Genomic DNA, 25,589 nt, shown 5'->3' with positions numbered 1-25,589 from the left:
AGAAAAAAAAAAAAAAAAAAAAAAAAAAAAAAAAATTCGACGATCCCGGTACGATGATCCTGGTACGATGATCCTGGTACGATGATCCCGGTACGACGATCCCGTTACGATGACGGCCTCCCCCAACCCCGGCTTCAGGCCCCTCCGGCCCCCAGGTTCCTTTCCCACCTCCTCCCTTTTTTTTTTTTTTTTTTTTTTTTCCCACTCGTGGCTTGCTGAGATCCTCCGGGGCGTAACGCCCCGGAGCCGCCGTCGCCGGCAAGGGCGCCCGCCGGGACCCCATAAGGGTCCGCTGGGCGCCCCCACCCCCGACCCCCCGCGAGGGGGGAAAAAGCCCCCCCTTGCGGGGGGGCAAAGACCCCCCTCGCGGGGGTCGGGGGCAGGACGCCCAACGGACCCACGGGGTCCCGGCGGGCGCCCCTGCCGGCGACGGCGGACCCCGGGACGTAACGCCCCGGAGGATCTCAGCAAGCCAGTCGCGGAAAAAAAAAAAAAAAAAAAAAAAAATCCTACTCCTCCCCCCGTGATTCTACTCCGCGGCCCCTCCCCCCTTGGAAACCCTACTCCGCGATCCTACTTAAACCCCACGGACATCCCCCCCTCTCCCCGGGAACCCCCCTTAGGAAACCCTACCCCACGATGCCGCACCCAACCCTACGAACCCCCCTCTCCCCGGGACTCTCCCCCCTGGGAATCCTAGTTCCGCGATACTTCCCAACCCTACGAACCCCCCTTCCCTGGGAACCTCCCCCCTCAGCGATTCCTCCCCCCAAGCCCGAATCTTCAGCCGCATCTGAAACAAACAAGGCAAATCATGAATTATTAGTATGATTAGCAACAGGTGACAAAACTGGCTTCTACATTTCTATCTAATCCCTCTTCCACGTAGTTAAAAGTTCTGTTCTATGATCATTAGTGGCATGGCGTGAATTGCGATATATAGATTTTTATGCCATTTAAACCTATGGAAATTGATCGATAAACAGGGTGTTCCCAGCGGACACCTTAATAATAGATTCTTTACCATAGGTTTAAATGGAATAACAATCGATATATCGCAATTCACGCCACGCCACTGATTATTACGCTGAACTTATAAATACTAAAGGGAACTATTTGCATGCAACATACTTCCTTTTAGCGTGCATAGGTCCATGATCTATTTGTCCATTTATCTCTTGTCAAAATTTTAGTCGAGGCACCATGCCAAAATTCAGATATCAAAGTTTAGGTATTACTTTTTCAAATTTAAAATGCAGTTCCGTGATGCTTTTGGACTATATCATGCAGCGTTAATTGCAGAAAGGTGGGAAAATAGTGCTGGGTCCACACTATTTTGTGAGGGAAACGAGGCCAAATAGAACTTTTGATTTCTATTCTTTCGAACTTTTTGGCCTTGTTTTCCCAGCAAAATTGTGTGGACGCAGCACTATTGTACCATTCGGCTTATCTACTACCTATTTTATTAATTTCAAGTTTGCATTCAGCTGTAGAGTAACTGAACTGTATAACGCAAAAAGAAACTAATATTTCTGGCCCATTTAGAAAAATTCATGGCATTTATGTCTATGCTACAATAAACCGAAAATGATAATTCCTTTCTACATGATTCAGTCCAATTACTTTCAGTTGAATGCGGTATTGTTCGATAGTAGGTATCACACGAGAACTATGCATAACTTGTAGGAATTGCAAATACTTTTTATCTCTTTCAGCAACTGAGGGCATTTAAGTTATGGATACGATAGAACAAATAGGTACACATTTTGGAGGGCACTACTTCCGTCTTCAATGGCTCATCATGCGGAGCATTTTCTTCGTTTTTTGCAGACCTGAAACAAACTAAGAATAAAAAAAAGAAAGATTAGTTGGAGCTTAACCTAACTTGAAAATAAAAAGTTTAGTGGAAGATTTATTTTAAATAGAAGTTGTGTTTTTATATAAAGAAATTTGATAAATATTTTTGTTTGTTTGAATACTATCCCCTTTTCTGTTGGTTTTAATATGATGATCCTTCGGGCTTTTTGTTCATGTAAAATCAATTTGATGAAGCTGATACCCATCTCTTATTCTAATACAAAATTAATTATTTATTTGGAATGTAATGTAGCTAATTTCTACTTTTGTCTTTTCTTTTGCTATTTGTTATGTAGTTGCTTGGCTGCGGGCCGATTGTTGAAATTGAAAGATAAGGCGATAGACAAAGAAGACATAGGGAGTATGGAGCTATCCTATTGGTTGAAACGGGTGGTTCCTTTAGACGAAGGGAGAAAATAATGGACTAATTATCGGGTCCCTCGTAGGTTGCTTAGTCTATTACCTACCTCTTTTGTCCAATGCAACCGCCCGCTATCACCAATAGGATCCCTCTATATTTCTTTTGTCTTCTTTGGCTATAGCTTTATCTATCAATTTCAATAATCGGCCCGCTGACAGAAGGGCGTAACTACAGATTGAGATGAGCCCGGAAAAGCATTGAATTGTGTGGAAGACAGGGTTCATTGCAAAGTGTAGCTACGCCCTTATGTCAGGTAGGCGACGATGTGAGCTACTAATAAAAGTCATTTTAAAGTGATTATAAATTATAAAAAAGTGATAAGTAATTAGAAACGACTCAGTGTTTCCTGCTTAATCATGCGAAAATCTATGTTAATATTTGCAACACTAAAAATAATGCATGTGAAATTCAATGATCAAAATGCGTGTAAAATTGCTTTCACTGTGAGCGTGCTAAATTATGCGAAAATCTATGTTTATATTTGCAACACTAAAAATAATTAATGTGAAATTCAATAATCAAAATGCGAGTAAAACAGCTTCCGCTGTGAGCGCTTCGTTTCTTGCCGATCTGAAAAAAGAAAGATAAACAAAAGAAAATTAAGTAGTTTGAGGTTTACGGAATATAAAACGGAAACTAAGCTGAACAGTTTGAAAAACTGTTTTTCCTACTGGTCTGAAACTATGCAAATAGAGGAAAAGTACTTTAAAGTATACAAGAAAAAACACTGAATAAAACAAGGTGAAACAATTTTGGAGGGTATGGATCCGATCGACATGAATCGATCGAAAAATGAAAACGTGAATCGATCGACGTGAATCGATCGACATGAATCGATCGACACCGATTCGATCGACATGAATCGATCGACACCGATTCGATCGACAAATTATTAAAAAACCGGTGTCGACTCGATCGACATGAGTCGATCGAAAAATGAAAACGTGAATCGATCGACCTGAATCAATCGACACCGATTCGATTGACAGTTAATTTAAAACACCCGTGTCGATTCGATCGACATGAATGGATCGAAAAATAAAAACGTGAATTGATCGACATTGATTCGATCGACAAAATTCGATCGACTCACGGCTTTTGTCGATCGATTCACGGGTTTGTCGATCGATTCAAGTTTTTGTCGATCGATTCACGTTTTTATTTTTCGATCCATTCATGTCGATCGAATCGATACGGGTGTTTTTAAATTAACTGTCGATCGAATCGGTGTCGATTGATTCATGTCGATCGATTCACGTTTTCATTTTTCGATTGATTCATGTCGATCGAGTCGACACTGGTTTTTTAATAATTTGTCGATCGATTCACGTTTTCATTTTTCGATCATACCCTCCAACAATTTTTACTGTGTTCGTTTCATATTAATCTGATAAAAAAATAAATGAAAATAAAACACAGAGAGCAAAACTAGTTTCTTATTCGAGAGAGTAATAAAAACGCAGTCAATCAATTTTCCTTGTGATTAAAATGCTGAAAATTATCTAACCGCATCTCTCGTCAATTCAGAAAAGATACATACAAATGAGAAAGAAAAGCTGACGTGAAGCTATTGAGGAGGGGAAAAAATGTGGCTTAAGAAAAAAGTTTAACAGTTAACAGTCTTTACAGTTTAGGAACTTTATTTTAGATTTTTAAAATTAAAAGTTTTTGATTTCAAAAATTTCAACTTTTACATTTTAGAATTAAAATTTTTACTTTTTAAATTTTATAATTTTTATTTTTCAATTTGATTTTTATGTTAATGTTTTACATCATTTCTTCCATTTTTTCAGACTCAATAGATCAATAGAGATATAGATCATATATACTATAAATATTGTAGTAGTAGGCATATTGTGAGTAGTATGGTGGGTAAATAAGTATGGTAAGTACAGTAAGTAAGTAAGTAAGTAAGTAAGTATAGTATAAGTAGTAGTAAGTATATAGTTGCGGTAGTAATAATATATATGTATTATTGACCTATTGAGTATGAATAAATTGGAAAAATGATATGTAGCATTAAGATAAAAATAAAATTGAAAACCAAAAATTTTAAAATTTATAAAGTAAAAATTGAAATCTAAAATTTACAATATAAACAATTTGAAATTAAAAAATTAAAAAATAAATTTTTGAATTGTAGAACATATGAATTTTAAACTATAAATTTTCTTGCAGTAGAAGTTAAGAATAAGCTATCATACACAGTGTACTCACGGATTAGAACCTGTAGTGTAAGCGACCACTACAACACAACACAACACCACACAACTCTACCGACTGACCGACTGACTGACCCACTGACCTGCTCACCCATGAAATTACTTCGCTTGCTGAAACCAAACTGACTGAAATTTAGGGTCGGGTTTGCCCTTTTATAATCTCGTAAACTGCTGGCCTGAAGCCACCACAAACAATCCCCCCCCCCCCCGGCTGACCCCTCTCGCAATTAGGATGTATTCCAGAAACTTCTTCCTTGTTTTCCAATGGCGGAAAATCCGAGCTTTGCGGGATTTCAGGAAGGGGTGCATTCCATCACTTTCGGATGCGGCCAGGCGGGATCCTTTGTTTCACTGAGATGGATGATGGACCTTACGTGTCACTGTAATCAGGACATGGAAATCCCCTGTTTTGTTTCTTTGGCGGTCCGGTCAAGAAACCTCCGGGCTGCAAAACAATGGGAGAGGGGGGATCGTAAACAGGAAAAAGAACACGGAAATAAATTATTTTTGAAACACATCCGTTACAGTGAAAAAGCAAAAAAATACTGAACTACAGAGAGAGAGAGAGGGACAGAGAGGGAGAGAGAGAGAGAGGGGGGCGGGTGGCAAAGTCCAGAGAAAGTCTCTAAGTGGGTCGAATTTTGGAAAAAGGAACCATCGCAATTACAGTGTTGTAAAAAGATTGCTTCTTCATAATTATCAAAGAAATCTCCCAGAATAACAAATGGACTACATTTTGCAATTTGGAACTATAAATTCTAGCTCAGTTTAAAAACAATGTATGTGCCATTAGTTTCCCAATGCATATGAGTGTTTTTTCATATGAGCCAAAATTTATAGCTCCAAATTGCAAAATGCAGTCCAAATAGTTCTGGCTTCTCACGAAACAATTGTTAGTTTTGAAGGAAAATACTGAAGGTAAGTTCTAACACTGTACATAGATTATAAGTAATTTTAAACGTACAGGAGAAGGTGCACGATCTTGAAAACACTGTAATCGCGCTGGTTCCTTTTTGCTAAATGCCATCCAAGTGAATTGCGTAGTTCCACAAACAAAAGCGGTGCGTATCACGATAATATTAATATTATGTCTTGGTGAGGTATGGTATGAATATTTTTCCTTGAAATATTTAGATAGTTTTGATGAAATCGCGATTAAAATTCATAAACACATTTGGGGGGGGGGGGCACAAATTCCCCACGAAATTCCCGTTTTATCCCACAAATGGCAACGTCCGAGGGCTCATAGGACGTTCTTTTGCAATACAGAGTTCGGACTGACGGGATTTGAGTGTTGACTTCAAAAATTTTTTCTGCCGATTGATTTTTCTGGCTATCGATTAGAGGTATTCTACAGCTAAGCCTGCTCTCCCTAGATCAGGGTGTCTACAGGTCCGGAAAACCCGGAGATTACTCTTTTTTTAGGGTGGCTCCAGTGGCGTGGCGTGCTTTGCGATATATCGATTGTTATGTAAACCTATGGGTTTAAATGGCAAATGGTTTCCATAGAAAATGATCGATGAACAGGGTGTTCGCTACGAACACCTTAATAATCGATTATTTACCATACGTTTAAATTGCAAAACAATCGATACATCGCAATTCACGCCACGCCACTGCGTGGCTCGGAAGCAATCGTAATGCGTGTTTTTTTAAAGACAGCCTGGAAAGTATGCAATCTCTTGCGCACTAATTCTTTGTCTTGCATCAACGCACGTTTTGCTTTCCTTCTCAATCGTTAAAGTCTCCTAGTAATTCTGTCGCGCTAAGGGAAGAACGCCGTATGAGCATTCAAACTTGCCAAATTTCCTTCAGTAAAATGTTCATTTTTGAGAAAAGTTATGAACATTTTTTCTTGAAATTTTCAGGAGCTTAGGTGAAATTGCTAACAACATAATCTGAAAAATTGGGAGAAAAATATTCATACATTTACTAGGAAATTCGTGTTTTATCAAAGGAAATATGGGATCGCCTGAAGGTTCATACGGCGTTTTTCCATAGCACGCATCGCATCGCTAGCAGTATAGGATCACATGGTTTGTAACCATTGTGTTACACTGCACCGTTCCGAGTCTATCACAAGGGGACTTTAACGCAGGAGTAGAAAAGCAGAAAAGCAGGAAACTTTAGGTGAAATTACAAACAACATAATCTGAAAAATTGGAAGAAAATATATAAGTCTACCAGGAAATTCGTGTTTTATAAATGAAAATTTGGCAACGCCTGAAGGTTCATACGGTGTTTCTCCTTTGCACGGCAGAATTTGCCATGGAAGATTCGGATGAACACCGGCTAAAAATAGGCGGATTTTTATCAAGTTCGACACAATTTCATCTCTGTCGATCGTATTAAAAAATTTCCATCGGAAGTTCCAATCTTATTATACTTTTAATTTTAAATCATCATAATTTGTTCAGCTTGAACTAAAACTCAACTTAAAACAGTGCCCAAAAATAGGGCAAAAATTCCAAATCTGTGGTGAGCGTTCCGTTTATCAGGAATCTAGTGGTTGAATTCAAATTATTTTTTTTTTTTTTATTCAAAATATAGAGAACTACAAAGTATTAACTCTATTTGCTATGACTAAAAATTAAAATAAGACCAAAATTTAGTTCGGATCTTTCGATAAGAATTCCTTGCAGGAGTCTGAACTTTGATAAATATTTTGTATTTAAGTAGAAACTACCGAGAGAACTGAGCACGAGGATACTTTTGGTTCATAGATTGATTACCTAATTACTGAGATACGAAAAAATGATTTAATCCGCTGAATTACATGTGTTGAAATAGGAAATCAAGTTCAGCGAATATTGTATAACACAATGTCTAAAAGGTAGTAGCACTGAATATATTGGCATGTAGGGTGTAGCAAAGTGCTAGAGATAATATTACAATTTTATAAAAAAAACACTTACATAAACTTTGACCGAGGTTTTTCGAGGGGCGAGCGCTTCATCGTCAGGGTCACAAAGTATATGTCTCAGGCAAATAGTAAAATCAGGCATTTTGTCAAATGCCTAGGCAAATCATCAAATAAATTAACTTAGATTGAAAGGAGGGGCATCGTTAAGGACCTTTTTTGGGCCCACCCTGAAATTCCTCAACTCCGCGATTTTTTGGTCATTGAAGGTCTATATTTTACGGAATGCATATTGGTTTGGTCATTTTCGATCTATCGCGGGGTCTACCACTGGCATGATCCGAAAAAAATGCCGCAAATCCACCTAAACGCGAATTGTTCTCGATTTTCCCGAATAACATGTGGCAACGCTGAGCCACAGCGGGAGATAAATACATAAATAGATAAAACATGCATAAAATCCCTACTAATGTGGCCACTGCGTGTGAAAAATAAAGGTTTCTGAACTTGCGGAATGTTCTTGACGAGGAACAGCCTCCGAATTCTGAAATACTAGGTTTTCGTGAATTCAGGCAATAAAATATGGCAACACCGGCTTTTTTTGGGGGGCTTTGAATCCAAAAAAGTTTTTTGAGGAAGGTTTTTGACCACCCACGTCCATTTATTGTCAAAAAAATTAAACTCTGGCGTAAGATGAGTCGCTTTTTTAAGCCATTTTAAATAACGATGAAAAATGGAAAATTCTAAAAAGTTTTTTTTAACAATGAGCGCAAAGTTTGACATCAACAAAATTGGCCAAAGTGACTCTCTTACATCCCTAATGAACATACTTGAAGGAACTTTTGTCCTCCGAAGGGATCGGTATGAAACAACGCTTTGAATACCGAAAAACCCGCATTTTTCGCCAAAATTGGCCTTCAGACCCATGTTTAGGCCAGTGATAGACCCCGAAATAGATCGAAAATGACCAAACCATTATGCATTCCGTAAAATATAGACCTTCAATGACCAAAAAACCGCGGAGTTGAGGAATTTCAGGGTGGGCCCAAAAAAGGCCCCTAACGATACCCCTCCTTTACTAAGGTAATTTTCGACTTGAATCCATGATTTATTGGGAGTAAAGTTGAGACCGGTCTAGACGATCAGTTTATATTTGCAAGGTAAAAGAAGTCGCACAATCTCAGCGACATTGGAATGCTTTTGGTGCCTTTTTGCAAAATGGAATCCAATTATACCACCGTTACAAATACTAATATCTGTTTCAAGAGTTGATTTTAAAACTTATTGCCACTGAATTTCCTCTGCAAATTTTTCTTTATTTGAGAACTAACCTAAACTCAAGTTTGCTCAGTTATTGACTCCATTTTTAACTGACTGTTTGTTTCTCTGGCTGAGTGCCTAAACTGATTTCATGTGACGTTCAAATCATTCATTTTTAAGTGATTCCAGAAATTTTTGTTTACGGTTTTTAGCATTCTATCGGTGCGTAAGGATTGCGCGAGCGTCCTTCTAGAGTACGGCATGCTCCCAACTTTTATAGAATTGTTCAACAAGTTTCCTGGACGCTCAGATATTGTCATTCGACTTGCCTACTCGCTGGGAAATATCCTCGAGTGCAGCAGCGTAGCCAGGTTTCAGGTAAGATAAAATACTGTTCTGTCATGCCTACATATTACGCATTCAATGTCGTGTGATAAAAAACAATGAGGAAGAAAAATATTGGCTCAGAATTGGTAGACGGAGTCGTAACATCATTCTAAGAAACCTTAATTGGTGAAAAATATGTGTTTTTACTTGTTGATCCAGGTATCTCTAAAAGAAACACTTAAATTATGGGTATTATCCCCCCCCCCCTTTTGACCTTAAGATGTCTAAAATTGCATTATCAACACTTTGTTCATACTCATCGGTCGGTTAAGGACCGGATTCCAGCAGGAAATGCTCATTGCTCATTAACTGACGGAAAATGCAATTTTTTAGACGCTCATCGAAGAATCTGAATAACGATCACTGCTATTCCTGGCCTATTCTAACTAATTTAAGTGCGGGATAAGTATATTTTTGAGTAAATAACATTTCATGGTGTGCATCGATGGGTCAAGGATGTAAATCAAAGTAGCGATTGACGGGTAGGTTCGAATAACTTTTAACTTCTGAGCCCACCGAAATTCCAAAACTAAAAGTCACGGAAATAATTTTACAGCAATAATTTTTTTAAAGGCTTCTCACCTTCAAAATTCATGTTACAATAGTGGTCTAGAATAATATAGACCGGAAATTATTTTTAATTTTTTTTTTTTTTTTTGTGAATTTTAGAGGTAAAGACATTTTCTTACGTCATTACCGTGGTCTGTGCATTTGGACCTTTTATAACTACTGAATGCTCCTTAAAGTAAAGTTTATCGCAACAGGGAGCATTTAATTCTATGATCCATAAGTATATCTACACCATAACTTTTTAAGTATTTTGTGAATTATCGCACCACCCAAAAAAATATGTCAATTTGAAAAACCTTCTTTTTGCCAAGAAAGTAGGTTTGTCACCTCATATGCACCTCAGCATTAGGGAGTCTGCGTTTATAGATAATCGTTGAAACGATTGATATCTCTACAAAGATCTCTTATTTCAGAGATGGAGTAGTAAGATTCCCCCCGTTTCATGATTATGTAAGAGAAAAAATGGACGTATTTGTGCTAAAAAGAACTATGTGCATAGGATTTCAGTGCAACATAGTTCCTTTTAGCATAAATACGTCCAAATTGCGGCAGTATGAAAGCCAAGTAGCTTTAACCTTTTCATAAGCCAAGGAGCTTTAACCTTTTCATAAGCCATGGATCTTAAAATTGTCTCATCTGCATATATACTCACGAGTTAAAATGACGTAGAAATTAATTGTATTGTAATTTTTTGTAATATGGTTCGGTTGTAAAATAACAAAAATAAGCTATGTTTAAAGGACTGAATATACCTCATTGCTATGTTATCCTACTAATGACTCCCCTCAACTTCTCTCAGTTGTTACATCAGCTAACTTTTAATCGGATTAACTTTGCAGTTATTTGAAGAGCCGAACGCATTCAAAGTGTTAATTGGTTTGATAGCGAGCTACATGCAACGAGATTTCAAAGAAACGCAAGCAAACATTTTACGAGAAAACAAGCAAAATGGGGATTCGTCGCAAGATGTGATGGTCAAGGTAAATAATTTAACTGAATTATAGTATTTAAAATCAGAGTCCAGAGCCCAGATCAAAGCTGTCATTAGAATCAATTTGAGAAATTAGATTTTGCAAAGATGTGTAAAGTGTTCTTTTGTGTCATTTAGAATAGAATCCACGAGAATTTAGGGAGTAGTTGTGGACAGGTGCCACAGGCAAAAAATTGGGACGATATTTAATATTTTGTAGTTGGTTTATTATTTGTATTAATCAGGCAACCAATTGGAGTTGTTGAAATTTTGAGTGTCGAAGTAGGATTTGTTATGCAATTTCGAAAGGAAAATTGTTTCTCTTGTTTCATGAAGGGTAGTATGCATACCAGTGCACCAGAGCCAAAAGACACCAAACTCACATTTTTAAAAAAATCGAGTTTGTGTCGTTTTGGAAAACTCTGATAACAGTTTCGTGTGTGTGAAAATTTTATAGCCCTATCTTACGCCGGTTATGAGATACAGAATTCCAAATATTGCGATTTTCATTGGAATCAATGGGGCCGGCGCACAGTTCTCCCCTGATATATTGGAATGACTTAAAGGAGTTAGGTACCTTTTGGCTCTGGGATACTGATATACGTTGTTCCCATAAGGTTCAATTTATGGGATTGAATGAAGTGATTTTGACGATACACTCCTCTAAAGCGAGGTTTTCAGTTTCTTTCATGTGACCTAAAATAAATAAATAAACTGATTACCTGGGAAAACATGCCGGACAGTATTTGCTGTAGAGCCTAAGCAGCGCAGTGCCACGAAAATATTAAAATTAAATTGCAATTTGATTTCAATAAAATTGTAATTTTTTTACCATGATATTGCAATTGCTTTACATAATTTACTCGATTCATGCCGATTTTAAACAATAATCAACAATATGAGCTCCATGTGTCAAAAAGATAGACAATATGCAATGCAATGAAAAATTGCAACTCATTTCAACTTTATTTCAATTCGTTCCAATAAATGGGGCCCCTTCAAATAGGAGCTAGGCAACCTACACAACACTCAGTGGAAGTGCAATATTTTTACTACGTAATTGCCACTGTGCTTTTTGGGAGTGGATTGATATTAACTCAGGTACCATTATCTGTGACGAAAACACACCCGTGTTGTTTGCAGCAATGAATATGATGTTTTAATTTTAAATAACTGTAATTCAATCCTAACAAAATGCCTGGTTCATAATTCTTTCTTTCACAGCTGGTGCGAGTGATCGTGAACATGGCCACAGAGCCGGATGTTGGTTCTAGATTAGTTTGCGAGGTTAACGACTTCGATGAAGCCACGTACTACGATCGTAAGGACGTAAGTGAAGTATATGAGTGCCGAATACGTTAAATATAAAAATAGGATTACTCTATATTACGCCGAACAATAATGTTTGTATACCTACTTTGGTTTTATTCCAGGGACCCCGAGTAGAGAGCTCAAACCAATATATGGACAGTTTACCATTAATGACAATTCGTCGTTCTTCAGACGAAGGGACGTAACTCAATCCCAAGGTTGCCAAATCGACTTAAAAAATTCAATTATTTACAAAAATGTACTCGTGCATTTTTCGTCCAAAATTTTACTCATTTTCGAAGAGGATCACGGGAAAAATTGGTGAAATTTTCAGTGAAAAATGCCGACGATTTCCCTATTAAAATTTCAATTTACGAGGTGAAATTTGGCAAGAATGGAATGCAGTTACATTCTTTTGTGGAGGGAGTGACGAGTTGTTTCGACTCCTCTCTCCTCTTCACGCTAGGTGTCGTTATTAGGTCCTCTATCCTCTTCTCTAACTACATTTGAAACTTCTTTTACTCCTCTTTTTCTCGCGAGGTGGTGATAAATCCCTCTTTCCCCGTAAGGGGCCATGCAAGTATCATGTAAGCAACCTAGGGGATAATGGGGCCTGTCTAAGCTTTCCTTACAGGGTCTAATGAGAGGGAGGGGGTTTACAATCAGTCCTACGTGAGTTTTCCACTGAAAAAAAAAAAAATAATATTTTTCGATGGAAATAATTTTACCGGGTGTTTATCAGGCCCCTCCATCGTTTTTTGAAAGAATGTGTGGGGAACAGGCTAATCGTGCGTAATTAAAAAAAGGGGTTAGAGGCTTTCCGGGTGTCTTTCAAGAGGGAGGGGGGGGGGGTTCAAAATATCGGCCAAAATGCCTCACGTGATGCCTGAGCGGCCCCTAAGTACCTGATGTCATTCATCGACGACCCTTTTTATCCAGGAAAAAATGATCTTGGATAATTCGAGAATACAGTGAGGAGGGACAAAAAGGCCATCTGTCAACGGCAGAATTCTCTTATACTTGCCGCAAAACTTGCTAAAATAGTTATAGAAACATAATGTTTTAAAGATGACGCGGAGACTTAAACGCAACATAGAAAAAGAAACAACCAGCAAAAAACGCAAGCAACGACGCACTACTTGTTCTCGATCGGATTGATTGCGTGAATAAATCAGATTTTGGAGAAAAAATTTACAACCGTATTTATAGAATTACTTTTTTTTTAGAATTTTTTATTATTTTTTCTAGAGTTTTTTCTTTTAAATTTTTATTTTTATTTTTTAGAAATTTGGAAATCAGACTCCTCATACTCCCACTGCTTTGCTTCAATTTAAAAAGACTGAAGCCAAAAAACCATTTGAAGCTTTAATGCAATGCAAGGGATTAACACCGAATCTTCATGACAGGCAATCGATGCCTTAATCCACGCAACGGGCCGATCATTGAAATTTTGTGTTTGTCGTGCGGAAATAAATGACATAGGTTAAATGGCGGAGCGTAATTGGTTGACTAATGACTATGTCTTTGTCTTATCGCTGCTATGTCGTGTCATTGTCAGGTGGAATTCAAGACGAGCCAAAAGCATCTCTTGAGTTTCCGAAAGTATGTCGTCCATTCCACCTGACAGAGGCACGACGAAGCAGCGGTAAGGCAAGGCCGACCAATCATGCTCCGCCGTTTAACCTATGCCGCGCCGTCTATGTCCACCCGCCACACACAAAATTTTAACAATATCGGGCCGCTGGTGTGGTAAAAAGCAGCACCCTCTGATCAAACACGAATTTTGTGGGAAAATGGTGAATCTGTTGCGCTTTTTAGAGGGTTTTTTCCTAACCTAGTCCAAAGTACTTTGAAATTTCTTGGAAAAATTTCGTAATTTCTCTTTAAAATGAATGTATTCTCGAAAGAAATTTGATAACTTCTGAATGTCCTTACTAAATTTTTACTTATAACGACAGGCCAGCCCTCAGCTGAGTTACACAGGCGGGATGGAGCTATTTATCGAAATTCGTTGGGATCGCGGAGAAATTTCGAAAAAAATTTTCACTCAAGTTGCTCTTCTGATGTTATTAAATTCTGAGGTTGATTTGAACTAATTCCAGGAATGTCTGGAGTTCATTCATATTCTGCTCGCCATCCTTAACCAGAAATCGCCGTCGGAGAACGAAGAAATAGTCGTTGCGATCTTAACAGCGCTGAATAATCTCACTTTTTACTCCATCGACGGACCGCTCTCTAAAACCTACCTCGATATTGCGCAAGGTAAAGAGATTTTTGGGGCCCGGATGTTACTCACAAGTTTGTCACATGTTTGTCATTGGCGAGGCGTGAATGATTGATTATCGATATTTTCCCATTTGAAGCTATGGTAGAGAATCGATTCTTAAGGTATTCGTTGCGAATACCCTTTCTATCGATTCTTTTCCAAAGGTTTAAATGACAGATCAATCGATATATCGCAAAGCACGCCACGCCATTGTCTTATTGCTGTTTTGCTTGCAAGAGCAAACATCCATTTTGTGTCAGAGTTGCATTTTTCGCAGTTTGTGAGAGCGTGAGCTTTTTCAAAAAACCGTGAAATTATTTGAATTGGTTGTCTCTAAATCCTGGACATCGAGAAAATTGTCCTACCTAATAATTCCCAGACGAGACTTCTCGTTACGTCAAACCGAAATCTCTTTAAAAAGACCGGACGTTTCTATAAAATAACAGAAATACTGTTTGAAGGAAGGAAATTTCTTTCATTACTGCCAGCCACTTGTGGTTGAAGCTTGGTTGATTTAAGGAAGGCCTTTCATTAACTGAATCGGCAAAATCGTTTATGCTGCAGTCGATTTCTATTGTTAAGTCACTGCACGATGAAAATATCCTTTTAAGCGGTTTTATTTAAGCGAAAAAGGTCTTCGTAGATGAAACGCAAATTGATAGTGAAGATATGCAGGCCGGAATAAATGAGCTTAATTTTTTCAGTACCTGTCGTTAAGATCAACTCCGCTGCATTTGTTGGTCTCTTCCCTCTCTATACTCGAGCGTCATTTTGTTGTTATTTACCGGGGCTTCATTGGGGAAGGGGGTATGAGGTGGAGGAAATTTGGCTAATTTTGAACTCCTTGGAAAATGATCCAATTTTTCCACACTCATACTCGGCAGGAGCTCACATGGGAACAAACTATCAATATTTTTAACAGTGCGTTCGTAACTCTCAGAAAGCACATTCGCTATTCACAATAATGTTAATTATAGGTACAGATGATTTGTCATATTTTAATTAACAATCTGTTTCATTTATCATTATTCCAGGCCTCAGTTCATTAATCCGGTCAAATCATGTCAGGTGCTTAATTGAAGTTACGAGAGTGTTAGGAAATTTAACTCGATGTCACCATGTTCGCCAATTGTTCCTTGATATTGGAGGTTAGAAATTACAATTCCTATCACGAGCATTAACTTCTGTTCTGTGTGCAAGTATATAAAGAGGCACAATTTCAAAATATCATGCTAAGTTTACTTTCCAGAGAGGCGATTTTCCCAATTTGCATGTGCCGAATTGCTTCTATCGTTTTGAATTCAAAACATTCAAATTGTACTGAGGCAAGCGCCCTCACTAATACACGATACAAAATTTTGCGGCAGTAACCACACCCGAGAATTTTGGCAGCTGGAGCCGAGATTTGCAGTCCCGGCTGTCGAAATTCGGCAGGATTACAGAATCCTCGGTAGAATATTCTGCCGGAATTTGCCGAACTTCTGCCGAATTCCGACAGTCGGGACGGCAAATCTCGACTGCAGCTGCCATCATTTTACCACTTTTTGTTGAAAAAGAAAGATTTTTCAAAATTACGATTGAGAATAATGTAGTTACGATAGCCAGACCTTTCGTTATTTTTTGGGAGGGAGGGAGGGAGGGAGGGGGTGGGGTCTCACGGACTATGTCGCATTTTCAAGCTGCGAGCGTCCCCCCCCCCCCCCCCGGTCAAATGACGAGAATTGCATCCTCAGATAATTCAACTATGAAAGCAAAAGCAATTCTACGAATTATAATCCGCAGATGGCCTCTTGGGGATTTTCAGACAGGCCTTATCAATTTTTGAACATGAGTTGAAATAGAACTTTGATCGTGAATATCTCGAGAACGATAAGTTGGATTGATCTCCGGTCTGTGCAAGCACTCTCCTTTTTTATCCTCTTTCCAACGATGTGTCACAAAGGAAGGGGGGTTATCATTTTAAAATTTCGAGTTTCCCCCCCCCCTTGGGAGGGCTCCCTTAGGAGGCCCCATAAATGAGCCCCCCTAAAAAATCAGCCCTTTGTCAAAATGAGCAATGATCCAAAATTCCAAACCAGAACCTTTTGTCTCTTTCTGTTCAAAAGTTAAAGATACTTTTCTGTTACTGTTGGTCCACCCTGTATAAATTTTCCTCGAAAAGCATTTTTCGATTTAACCATAGATGTTAAAAAAATAAATATTCAAAAAATACTAAGTTTCAGAGTTCGGACTTTCCTTCTTGCAGGTTTAGCTGAGTTAACTCGTTGGCTAAGTAGCACCAATGATGAACTACTTTATAACGCAACCGGACTGTTAGTCAATCTGTTGGCAAGTCAGGAATCCAGATTATTACTCAAAGAGTCGGATAATATAGATAAGTAAGAGTTTTTGCAATAAATAATACTTATATCAGTACTGACTTTAAGGAAAATCGGACCAATTTCAGAAATCGCTTCTTTACATTATGTTGCTTAGGCTGTATCTCACTGCACTGTAGAAAATAACGTTCAAATGAACGACTCCTCACACGTGGGAACATTTCACCTGAAAATGGAAGTTTATTAGCCTCAATTATGTAATTTTGTTTGTGTTTACTAGAAAAATTTCGTCACAACAAGTAAACTTTTGAAGTCACAACTAAAATGTTAGTAAGCGTTAAATGTTAGCAAGGCTATTGACGCTGAGAGTGAGGGATTTCTGTAGCTTGTGGTTTTACCTCATATTTGAATCGGGACGTGCAAAAACCGTTAATTTCCATTTTTCCAGTCTTCAGTTTTTTTGAGTTGATAATACTTATAAAAGAGTTGAGACAACCACAAAAGTGATAACAGGACTCGTTGTGAGTTTTAGGTAACCCGGAGACGAGTATTAACGCAACTTTCGTGGTTGCATCCAACTCCGAAAAGTATTATCAACTCAAAAAAACTGAAGACTGGAAAAATGGAGATTAGCGGTTTTTGCACGCCTCGATTCATTTGATTTTGAAATTTATGAAGTTTTTCACCCACAATGTAAAATTTTGAGGAGCCACATGAAAATTCAATTTCAAAAACGTAGCGAAATCATTGTTTGAAAATAAGTCATGAGCAATATTCTCCTCCGTTTCAGACTTGTCTTAATCCTGGAGAGGCGATGCGAAAATAACTGGAATCTTGCCACTTTGATCTGCCAAGCCCTGTGGAACTTTGCAAGTGACGCTTCCGACATTCATTCGGCTTTTGGTCCTGACAAAACGCCGAGAATACTATCCGCATTGATGTATTTATTAGGTCAGTAAACGATCTTCGTGACTTTCAATATCGTGCGCGAGAATTGGACTACATTTTGCAATTAGGAACTGTAAATTCCGGCCCGGTTCAAGAACAACGTATGTGCCCTTAGTTTCCCAATGTACATACGTGTTTTTTCAGATGAGCCAGAACTTATAGGTCCAAATTGCAAAATGCAGTCCAATTATCTCCTCGTTCTGTAGCTGAGTAGCTAATCCTCCGTGCTAAGGAAGAACGCCACATAAGCATTCGTCGCCAAATTTCCATTGAAAAACATGTATTTTTGACGACATTCTTGCACATTTTACTTAAAAATTTTCAGATATTTTAGATTGAATTGCGTACAAAATTGCCTAAAAATTTTAGAAAAAAGCATTCACAATTTTTCCTGTAAATTCGGTTTTCATCGGAGAAAATTTGGCAACGTCTGAAGGCTCATACGGCGTTCTTCCTTAACACAGCAGAAATGATGTGAAGATGTGCCTAAAATAAATGAAATTACGACATTTCATCAGCTCTCTCGCTAAAATTTCAAGCGCAGTGGTAATTTTGAAAAAGCGGAAAATGAAAATTAACCAGAGTTTGTTGGTTATATAGAAATTTGTAACGCACTTTGAGTGTTAGGGACCCAGCCATTACATTTAACTCCTTGATGTTCACTCATAGAGTATTTTTTCATACGCGACCGTCCGCAGAAATATAAACAATCTCGGTGTCGAGACACCTCTAAATTCATGTATTCTTACAGCATTGGGTGTATATTGTCTCTCAAATTGTATTTTGACATGTTCAGTGTCTGGAACTGTTAGACCAGCGCTAAGTAGGTAACTTACAGTGAAGCACACCATAAAATATGCAGTCCAAAAGAAGTAGTTTGGAAAAAAAAGTCATACTTTAAGTTCGATTCAACATCTTTATCCCTCCTAGGGATATATCTCCATTTTTTCGTGAACCTTGGAAAACAAAGAGGTCATGGTTATGATCAACACGAATCATCTGAAATTGTAGAAATCCTCAACGTCAAAGGGAGGACGAATTATTCGAGGCTTAAAATTATTGGACTTCAATGCATTTTTTACGCTATCTGTTGGCACGCAAATGAACTAAACCGCTCAACACTTATTTTTTGAGTTAAGGTGATTCGATGGACGCCATATTTTGTGTCAGAAAGGCATGCGATATATCGCATCAATTGGTTCCATTTTTTTTAGCTACTCGTCATTTTTCTCCAATTTTGAGATCGCAATTCTGTTGTCAGGAGACTGAAGCACTCACTTACCAATTTTAACAAAGAAATTCAACGTAATAAAGGCGTGATTTTTTTAGAGAGAAAATATAGCATTCGAGTGCAGTTTCGATATCAGTATCGAATGCGATGTTTTTTCTCTGAAAAAAACCACGCCTTTATTACGTTGAATTTCTTTGTTAAAATTGGTAAGTGAGTGCTTCAGTCTCCTGACAACAGAATTGCGATCTCAAAATTGGAGAAAAATGACGAATAACTGAAAAAATTGAGCCAATATACATTGATGCGATATATCGCATGCCGTTCTGACACAAAATATGGCGGCCATCGAATCACCTTAATAGAGGATGGTTCCACCATAAACTTAGATCCCAACTTCCTGAGTCAACTTGAACATTTTTGATCCCCTGACTTGGACACCATGCGTTAAGGTTCCTTTATCCGTCTATGGTCACAGCTCGACGCTCCTCTGAACTGAGGGCTTATCTTAGTTTCCACTTGAACCCTACTTTAAATGTAAATCCATGCATTCTGGAGCTCATGCGGAAATAGAGATGGACCCTTGCGTCAGAGGAGCCACGATTTACTCGTAAGTTGAGAAATTAAACGAATAACTAAACTTTCACTGTGCTTTCAGACGAAGATAAATTTTTCCCTTCCGACGTTCGAGAAGGAGTCGTTCAGATGGAGGATTATCAGAACTGGGATTGCTTCGCAGAGATAGCGGCAAACTTGCTCGAGAAATTGGAGTGATTAATGTTTATGACCACAGCATAATCAAATCACGGTCGAAGAAGAAATGGACCGAATTTTCAACTTCCATCTCATATTTTTCAAAAATCCGCTGAATCAAATGAGGGATCGGAGAACAAGGCGCATAAAGGCAGTTTTCAAGAAGGAAACTTATATTAATGATTTTAAGTAAGGCTAGTCTTAATGCATATCAGTGGCGTGGCGTGCTTTGCAATATATCAATTGATCTACCATTTAAACCTATGGAAAAGGATCGATAAACAGGGTGTTCGCATTGAACACCGTAATAATCGTTTCTTCACCACAGCTTCAAATCGGGAACTATCGATAATCGATCATTCACGCCTCGCCACTGATGCATATTCTGTGAAAAATTGGCTCCCAAATTCCAATTTTTAAGCATGAAAAAGTCAGTTTGAACTTTCTTTCCACCATGAGAATCCATGTAATTTCGAGACTTCAAACACGTATCTCGAAATAGCAAAAACTGCACTTATGCGCTCTGTCCTCGCAGCCCCTCAAATGAGGCCTATACTCACTTACTGCCTAGCTGCATATTTTTACTGCATTTTAAATTGAGATTCTGATTTTGATTCCTCAATAATCGCATTTAAGCGTCACTTTCAAAACATAATTTTCAATCAGAGAACAATGCATTTCTTCTTTAATTTTTATAAATTACTCAAACGGTATACTGCGAATGTTTTGTAGCAGGGAAGGAAATAAAAACGGAAACTGCTCGCAGTTTTTGCAAAGGTGTTCACCCAGCTAGGTTGTCTTGACTCTTTTTATAGATGGAACGTCTAAAAATCGTTAATTTGACAAATAATCAAATCTGTTTTTACCGAAAATAAAGCAATTTATTTATGTATGTGTCCTGTTGCTTATTGCTTTTATGCTACTCTTATTTTTAAAACGAGAGTGAAACATGACAGAGAGAAAAATAGTCAAAATGAATTTATAGGGGTTGTCAACAGTGGCGTGGCGTGCTTTGCGATAAATCGATTGATCTGCCATTCAAACCTATGGAAAAGGATCTATAGACAGGGTGTCGCAATGAACGCCTTGCTAATCGATTCTGTATCATAGCTTCGAATGAGGAAATACAGATAGTCGAGCATTCATGCCTCGCCACTGGTTCCCAGGCCGGCGCCGGCCCAATGAATAGGAGTTGCATTCGAGATTTAGATGAGGATGAAATTCCTGTAATCCTCTCATAGTTTTCAATACACTGATTTTGAGTTTGCTTCAAAGCAACTTCAACGCGTATTTTATTACATCTCTACAAGTCAATAAGAGCGTAAAATGAATTGCATGAACGTTGTACGTTTCGTAGCTCACAGGATACTGAGATTATGGCACTCGGGTAAAAACTCCTTCAAATGTTGAGTATGCAATTTGCGCTACAGTTATGTGTAGTTTTAACACTCGGGCGAGTTTTATGAAATTCACAAGCACTACCAAGTGCCGACTGTGGTATAATGGTTGTGTGTTGTGTGCATAATGGTTAGTAACAAATATATAACAACTTTTTCTTCGTAACCTAATCCAACCTACTTTACCTGCATGGAAAAACATCACACATTGATGAAGTCCGGAATGGAGATGTTGCATGCGTGAGGAATTTGCGATTTGACTGTTGATTCTCATGTAAAAGTTTGCGAGAAACACGATGGTGACACTGGTTTTCTCTGAAATCAACTCCGAAGCTCAAAAAAGCTCTCAAGTTGAGGCCAATAAGGAGGGGATATCCCACGCTATCCTGTGAGTCCACCTCTACCTCAAGACGAACTCTCCATGCAAAGATGGGGAGCAAATACATTGACAGGGCTGCCACTTTATTTGGGGACTCTAAAACCGAAAACACGGCATCATTCCTAATGTATTTGTTCCCTATATTTGCATGGAGGGTTTGTCTGAATGTAGAGGTGGACTCTCAGGATAACGTGGGATATCCCCTCCATTTTGGCCTCAACTTGAGAGCTTTTTTTGAGCTTGGGAGTTGATTTCAGAGAAAACCAGTAGTGGGACCATCGTGTTTCTCGCGAACTTTTACGTAAGAATCAATAGTCAAATCGCAAATTCCTCACACATGCAACATCTCCTTTGATCGGTTGACAATTCGTCCCTCTGACGTAAAAACGTATATGGATTTCTGCATGAGCCTCGGAAAACACGAGGTTATACGGGTCGTAGGGTTCACGTGGTAATTGAGGTACGCCCTTACGTCAAAGAGGCGATGAATTTCAAGCCTACGTGTAATTATTTGCAACTGCGTCGCAAAAAGTTGTACTTTCAACAAGCACAGTGATTAAAAAGAAAATTGGATGAATTAATATCACCGGATGTATACTAATTAACGTAAAATTATTTCAGAGGATGATTAGTTCTGAGAAATCATTTAAAATTATTAACATGACCTTTTAGCCGCAGCTATCTTTTTTATTTCTTTTGCTGCTCGAGTTCAAGGTATGCAGGAACTTTCTACTGGTCGGCTGATTAGTACATCAAAAACAGATAAATTATAATTTGTAACCGATTTAATATTTCCACGTGTTAGTCGCATCACTCATCAGTTCGTGGCGTTTTGGCTGAACTTACTTTGTCTAAACTTCGTGTTGCATCATCAAATAGCTTTATGAGCGTTTCAATGTCTTTACAGATTTTGCCTCTTTTGATTCGCATAATCGCTCCTCCGGTTTCCACATGTTTTTTTTTTTTTTTTTTTTTTTTTTTTTTTTTTTGGAAATATTGAAATAAAGATCATTGTTTCATTTAAGACTCAATTCAAAATAAGATGGGACAGTTTTGAAAATAGTTCAAAGGGGCTGTTAATAGCGGATCTTTGCAAGTGGATTTGTTCAGCTTTTAGTGTACCAAGTAACAAAGAAAACCATTTGTCAGAAGTTATTCAAAAAATTCTGCAGTTTGACGACTTGCGATCAACGTTCTTGTCCGTTCACTTCTCGATCTAGCTCGGGAGATGAGTCAAGACCTTCTTCTTAATCACAGTGCAAACTAGGAGTCGTATTAGGGGGCGCCCCTTAAACGGTCCTTTTTTTAACGGTTTATATAAACAATGTGATTGGAGGAGGTTTGTTGAGATCGTAAAACTATCAAGTTTTACAAATGTTCAGTAAAATCTCAAGTATTTTTGGAGATAGATCAATGCAATGGTTTACAATTATTTACCACTACAAAAAAACACCAAATGGAAAAGAAAAGAGTTAGCATGTTGTGAAAATTGAGGCAGGTCTATGGGTACTTATACTTTGAGTAGATTAAAATCTTTGTCAGTCAAAAATGTTGTTTCTTCATATGTTTTGTTATTTATTCCCAGCGGTAAATGGATGTAACTCCTTGAGGATCTGTTTTCAAAGTTACCTGCTGAATTTCACCTCATGGAAGCTTCGGAAAAATTATCCTTTTTTCGTGTTGCTCTATAAAAGGTTTCATTAATGACTCCTTTGGTCACAATGCAAATCATAGGGAGCCTACCCAAGAAATGGAGCTCCTCAGGAACGACCATGTCATGTGCTACGACGAAACGCCGCATGAGCTTTCAGCGTTGCCAAATTTTACTTGATAAAATACGAATATTTGGGGAGACTACTTGTGAGTACTTTTCTCATGATTTTACTCAGAATTTTATTCCCAAAAAATTTTAAAGTAGCTGAAAACTTCAAGGAAAAATAATCGTAAATTTCTCCGAAAATGAACATTTTATCTCGAGAAATCTGGCAACCTTCAATGTTCATACGGCGATTTTCTTTGACAAGGCAGAATGGATGGTTGCTCGCGAGCGGAAGTGCAGTGGCGTGGCGTGCTTTGCGATACATCGATTGATCTGCCATTCAAACCTATGGAAAAGGATCGATTAACATCGTGTTCGCAACGAACACATTAATAATCGATTCTTTACCATAGCTTCAAGTGGGACAATATCGATAATCGATCATTCACGCTTCGCCACTGCGGAAGTGTTTTTCGGTGTCCTGAATCTGATGTTATAAAAGGCACCCTAAGTATCGAGTACTTTCAGGTCGACAACCCGCGGTCCGCGTTTCGGATAAGGGACTCGTTAGAGCAAAAAATGACACGAGGTCGCCACACTTTGCCCGCATCAGCGTTTGCTAATTTATTCCTCGCGCCTACTTGCCCCATCGGGGCAGAACGATTTTTCTCAACTACGCAGTAACGGTCTTTTAAAACCGCATTGCAAATCGCAAAAATGTTCACAAATTTATCGAGTAGAGTATCGTTTATTCAAAACGCGCGAAAGAAATGATACATATTGATTGATGAGTGGGTTCATCATTCTTGCTACAATCGACTCCTCGATTTATCGATTTTAGATGGTTTCGATGTAAACAATAGATCACGAATATAAGTCCAAATTCTCTAACCAGGACAAAGCAATTTTTCTTGACCACGTAGGAACGGTTCTTCACATCTGCACTGTATCACGCAAAAAAGTTTTTGAAAAATAAAGGTATACAAATTTAAAAACGGAGAAAAAGGTTAGAAGCAAAAAAAAATTAAAAAAAAAGATAGAGAAATTAAAGGGGGAAAATGTTAGACATTAAAAAAATAGAATAGGGAGAAAAACAAAACAATTTCCATTCGTGAAAAAGTCCACTTCCTTCGGGACATTTGCCCAACATGTGGGCAGATGTTATACATAGCCTCAAATCTTGATTAGATCTTTAACACACCGTGTATGCGTCGTCTTAGTTGATCCACACAAGTAGCAATCAAGACCAAATGGACTGCATTTTGCAATTATGGGGACTGCTATTTCTGGCTCATCCATAAAAGAACCTATGTACGTAGAGAAACTAACGGCACATATGTTCTTTTTGAGTGAGCCGGAGAAAGTACTCACTAATTGCGAAATGTGATCCAAATGACCGGTTCAGCGTTTAGGAGGCCCACTCAAACCCATCACCCATTAGACAAAGGTGTTTAACGAGTTGACACCGGTGCACCGCCTCATTACATTCACACATGGGCGGTCAACAATCAGAAGCACTCACGTCAATATAATTAATTAGTGAAGTGTCAATTTGACTACATTTTGAAATGAGAGACTTCTGTTTCTGATCCATATGCAAGGCTCGGAGGACGAACCACGCAAGTGCACTTTTTTAAAATGATTTAGATATTATTGATTTCAATTGAAATGACTAGTTCTAAAAAACATTCTGTGAGAAATTTACATTTAAATCCAATTTTTCAGCATCAAAAAGTGAGTTTGAGCTTTCTCTCCGCCCTAAGGCTCTATGTAATTTTGAAACATTAAACGCGTATTTCCTGAATTAGCAAAAACTGCCCTCATGCGCCCTATCCTCAAAGCCTCTCATGTAAGAAACAACGCACGTGCCCAAAAGTTTTCCAATGCAAATAAATGCTTTTGTGTGAGCCAGAAATAGAAGTTTCTCAAAATGTAGTCCAATTGCTCAACTTTGGTGGATTCGGTGCCTGAAATATCATTTTCTCAGCCCATGTCTCTCATGGGGGTGTGTTCTATGATGATGGTGATCAATCACCTTAGTAGCATGGACTGTAATAACTCTCTTAAAAACCATGAACATTTTAATTAAAAAACGTAATAGAATACCACTAAAATATAAGAGGAAAAAACCCATTGAGGGAATTTTTTATGTCTTTATGAGAGGTTAAATTTAAGTACAATATTTCCTTTAAAAAAAAAACTCTCTTAAAATTTTTTAAAAATAATACACTGGGTCTTTAAAACTGTTTTACGTAAATATTACTTGATTTTTTTTTCAAAAAAAAAAAAAAAATACGTTATTTTAAAGAGTTTTTAGACACTTTTCACTTAAAATTTTCCTTCTCATGAATTTTACGTAAAAAAAATTGCGCAAAGGGTCTCCTTCTTCGTAAATTCCAACAGTTTTTTCAGAGTTTATGGAAAACAATTTTTTACAGCCGTTGCCAGTGGCGCAGGCAGTTTTTGTGAAACAATATTTCCAGCAGCACAAAAATCAAAACATTGAACGGAGAGCGTGCGGCGCGCCTAATCAAGAGCCTGCGTTCAAATCAATCTGGCCAATAAACATGGGCGGGGGGAGCCCAGCCCGAGTGAGATTAAATCGGGACAAGTCAATGCAAGGATCGACATCCCTCCGACCCTCCCTCCTGCTGGGTCGCCGCCCCGTCCAACGCATCCCTCC

At 38.2% G+C, this 25,589-nt stretch overlaps 1 protein-coding gene across 1 annotated transcript in view; it reads left to right on the top strand.

The window, feature by feature from the left end:
- Nucleotides 1-20,235, top strand: part of LOC109043335 (armadillo repeat-containing protein 2) — a 60,945-nt gene extending 40,710 nt beyond the window's left edge. The window contains exons 9-16 of the mRNA XM_019060532.2: nt 8,833-8,998; nt 10,417-10,557; nt 11,772-11,876; nt 13,961-14,120; nt 15,159-15,272; nt 16,370-16,502; nt 17,233-17,393; nt 19,277-20,235. Coding sequence (XP_018916077.2) covers nt 8,833-8,998; nt 10,417-10,557; nt 11,772-11,876; nt 13,961-14,120; nt 15,159-15,272; nt 16,370-16,502; nt 17,233-17,393; nt 19,277-19,392 — 1,096 coding nt within the window. The 3' untranslated portion in view covers nt 19,393-20,235. The remainder of the gene's footprint in view (nt 1-8,832; nt 8,999-10,416; nt 10,558-11,771; nt 11,877-13,960; nt 14,121-15,158; nt 15,273-16,369; nt 16,503-17,232; nt 17,394-19,276) is intronic.
- The last annotated feature ends 5,354 nt before the right edge of the window (nt 20,236-25,589 follow it).

This window comes from Bemisia tabaci, chromosome 3, assembly GCF_918797505.1.
Source record: "Bemisia tabaci chromosome 3, PGI_BMITA_v3".
Taxonomy (NCBI): Eukaryota; Metazoa; Arthropoda; class Insecta; order Hemiptera; family Aleyrodidae; genus Bemisia; species Bemisia tabaci.
The sequence above is the reverse complement of the archived record's forward strand: the minus strand, read 5'-3'. Positions and strand labels throughout refer to the sequence as shown.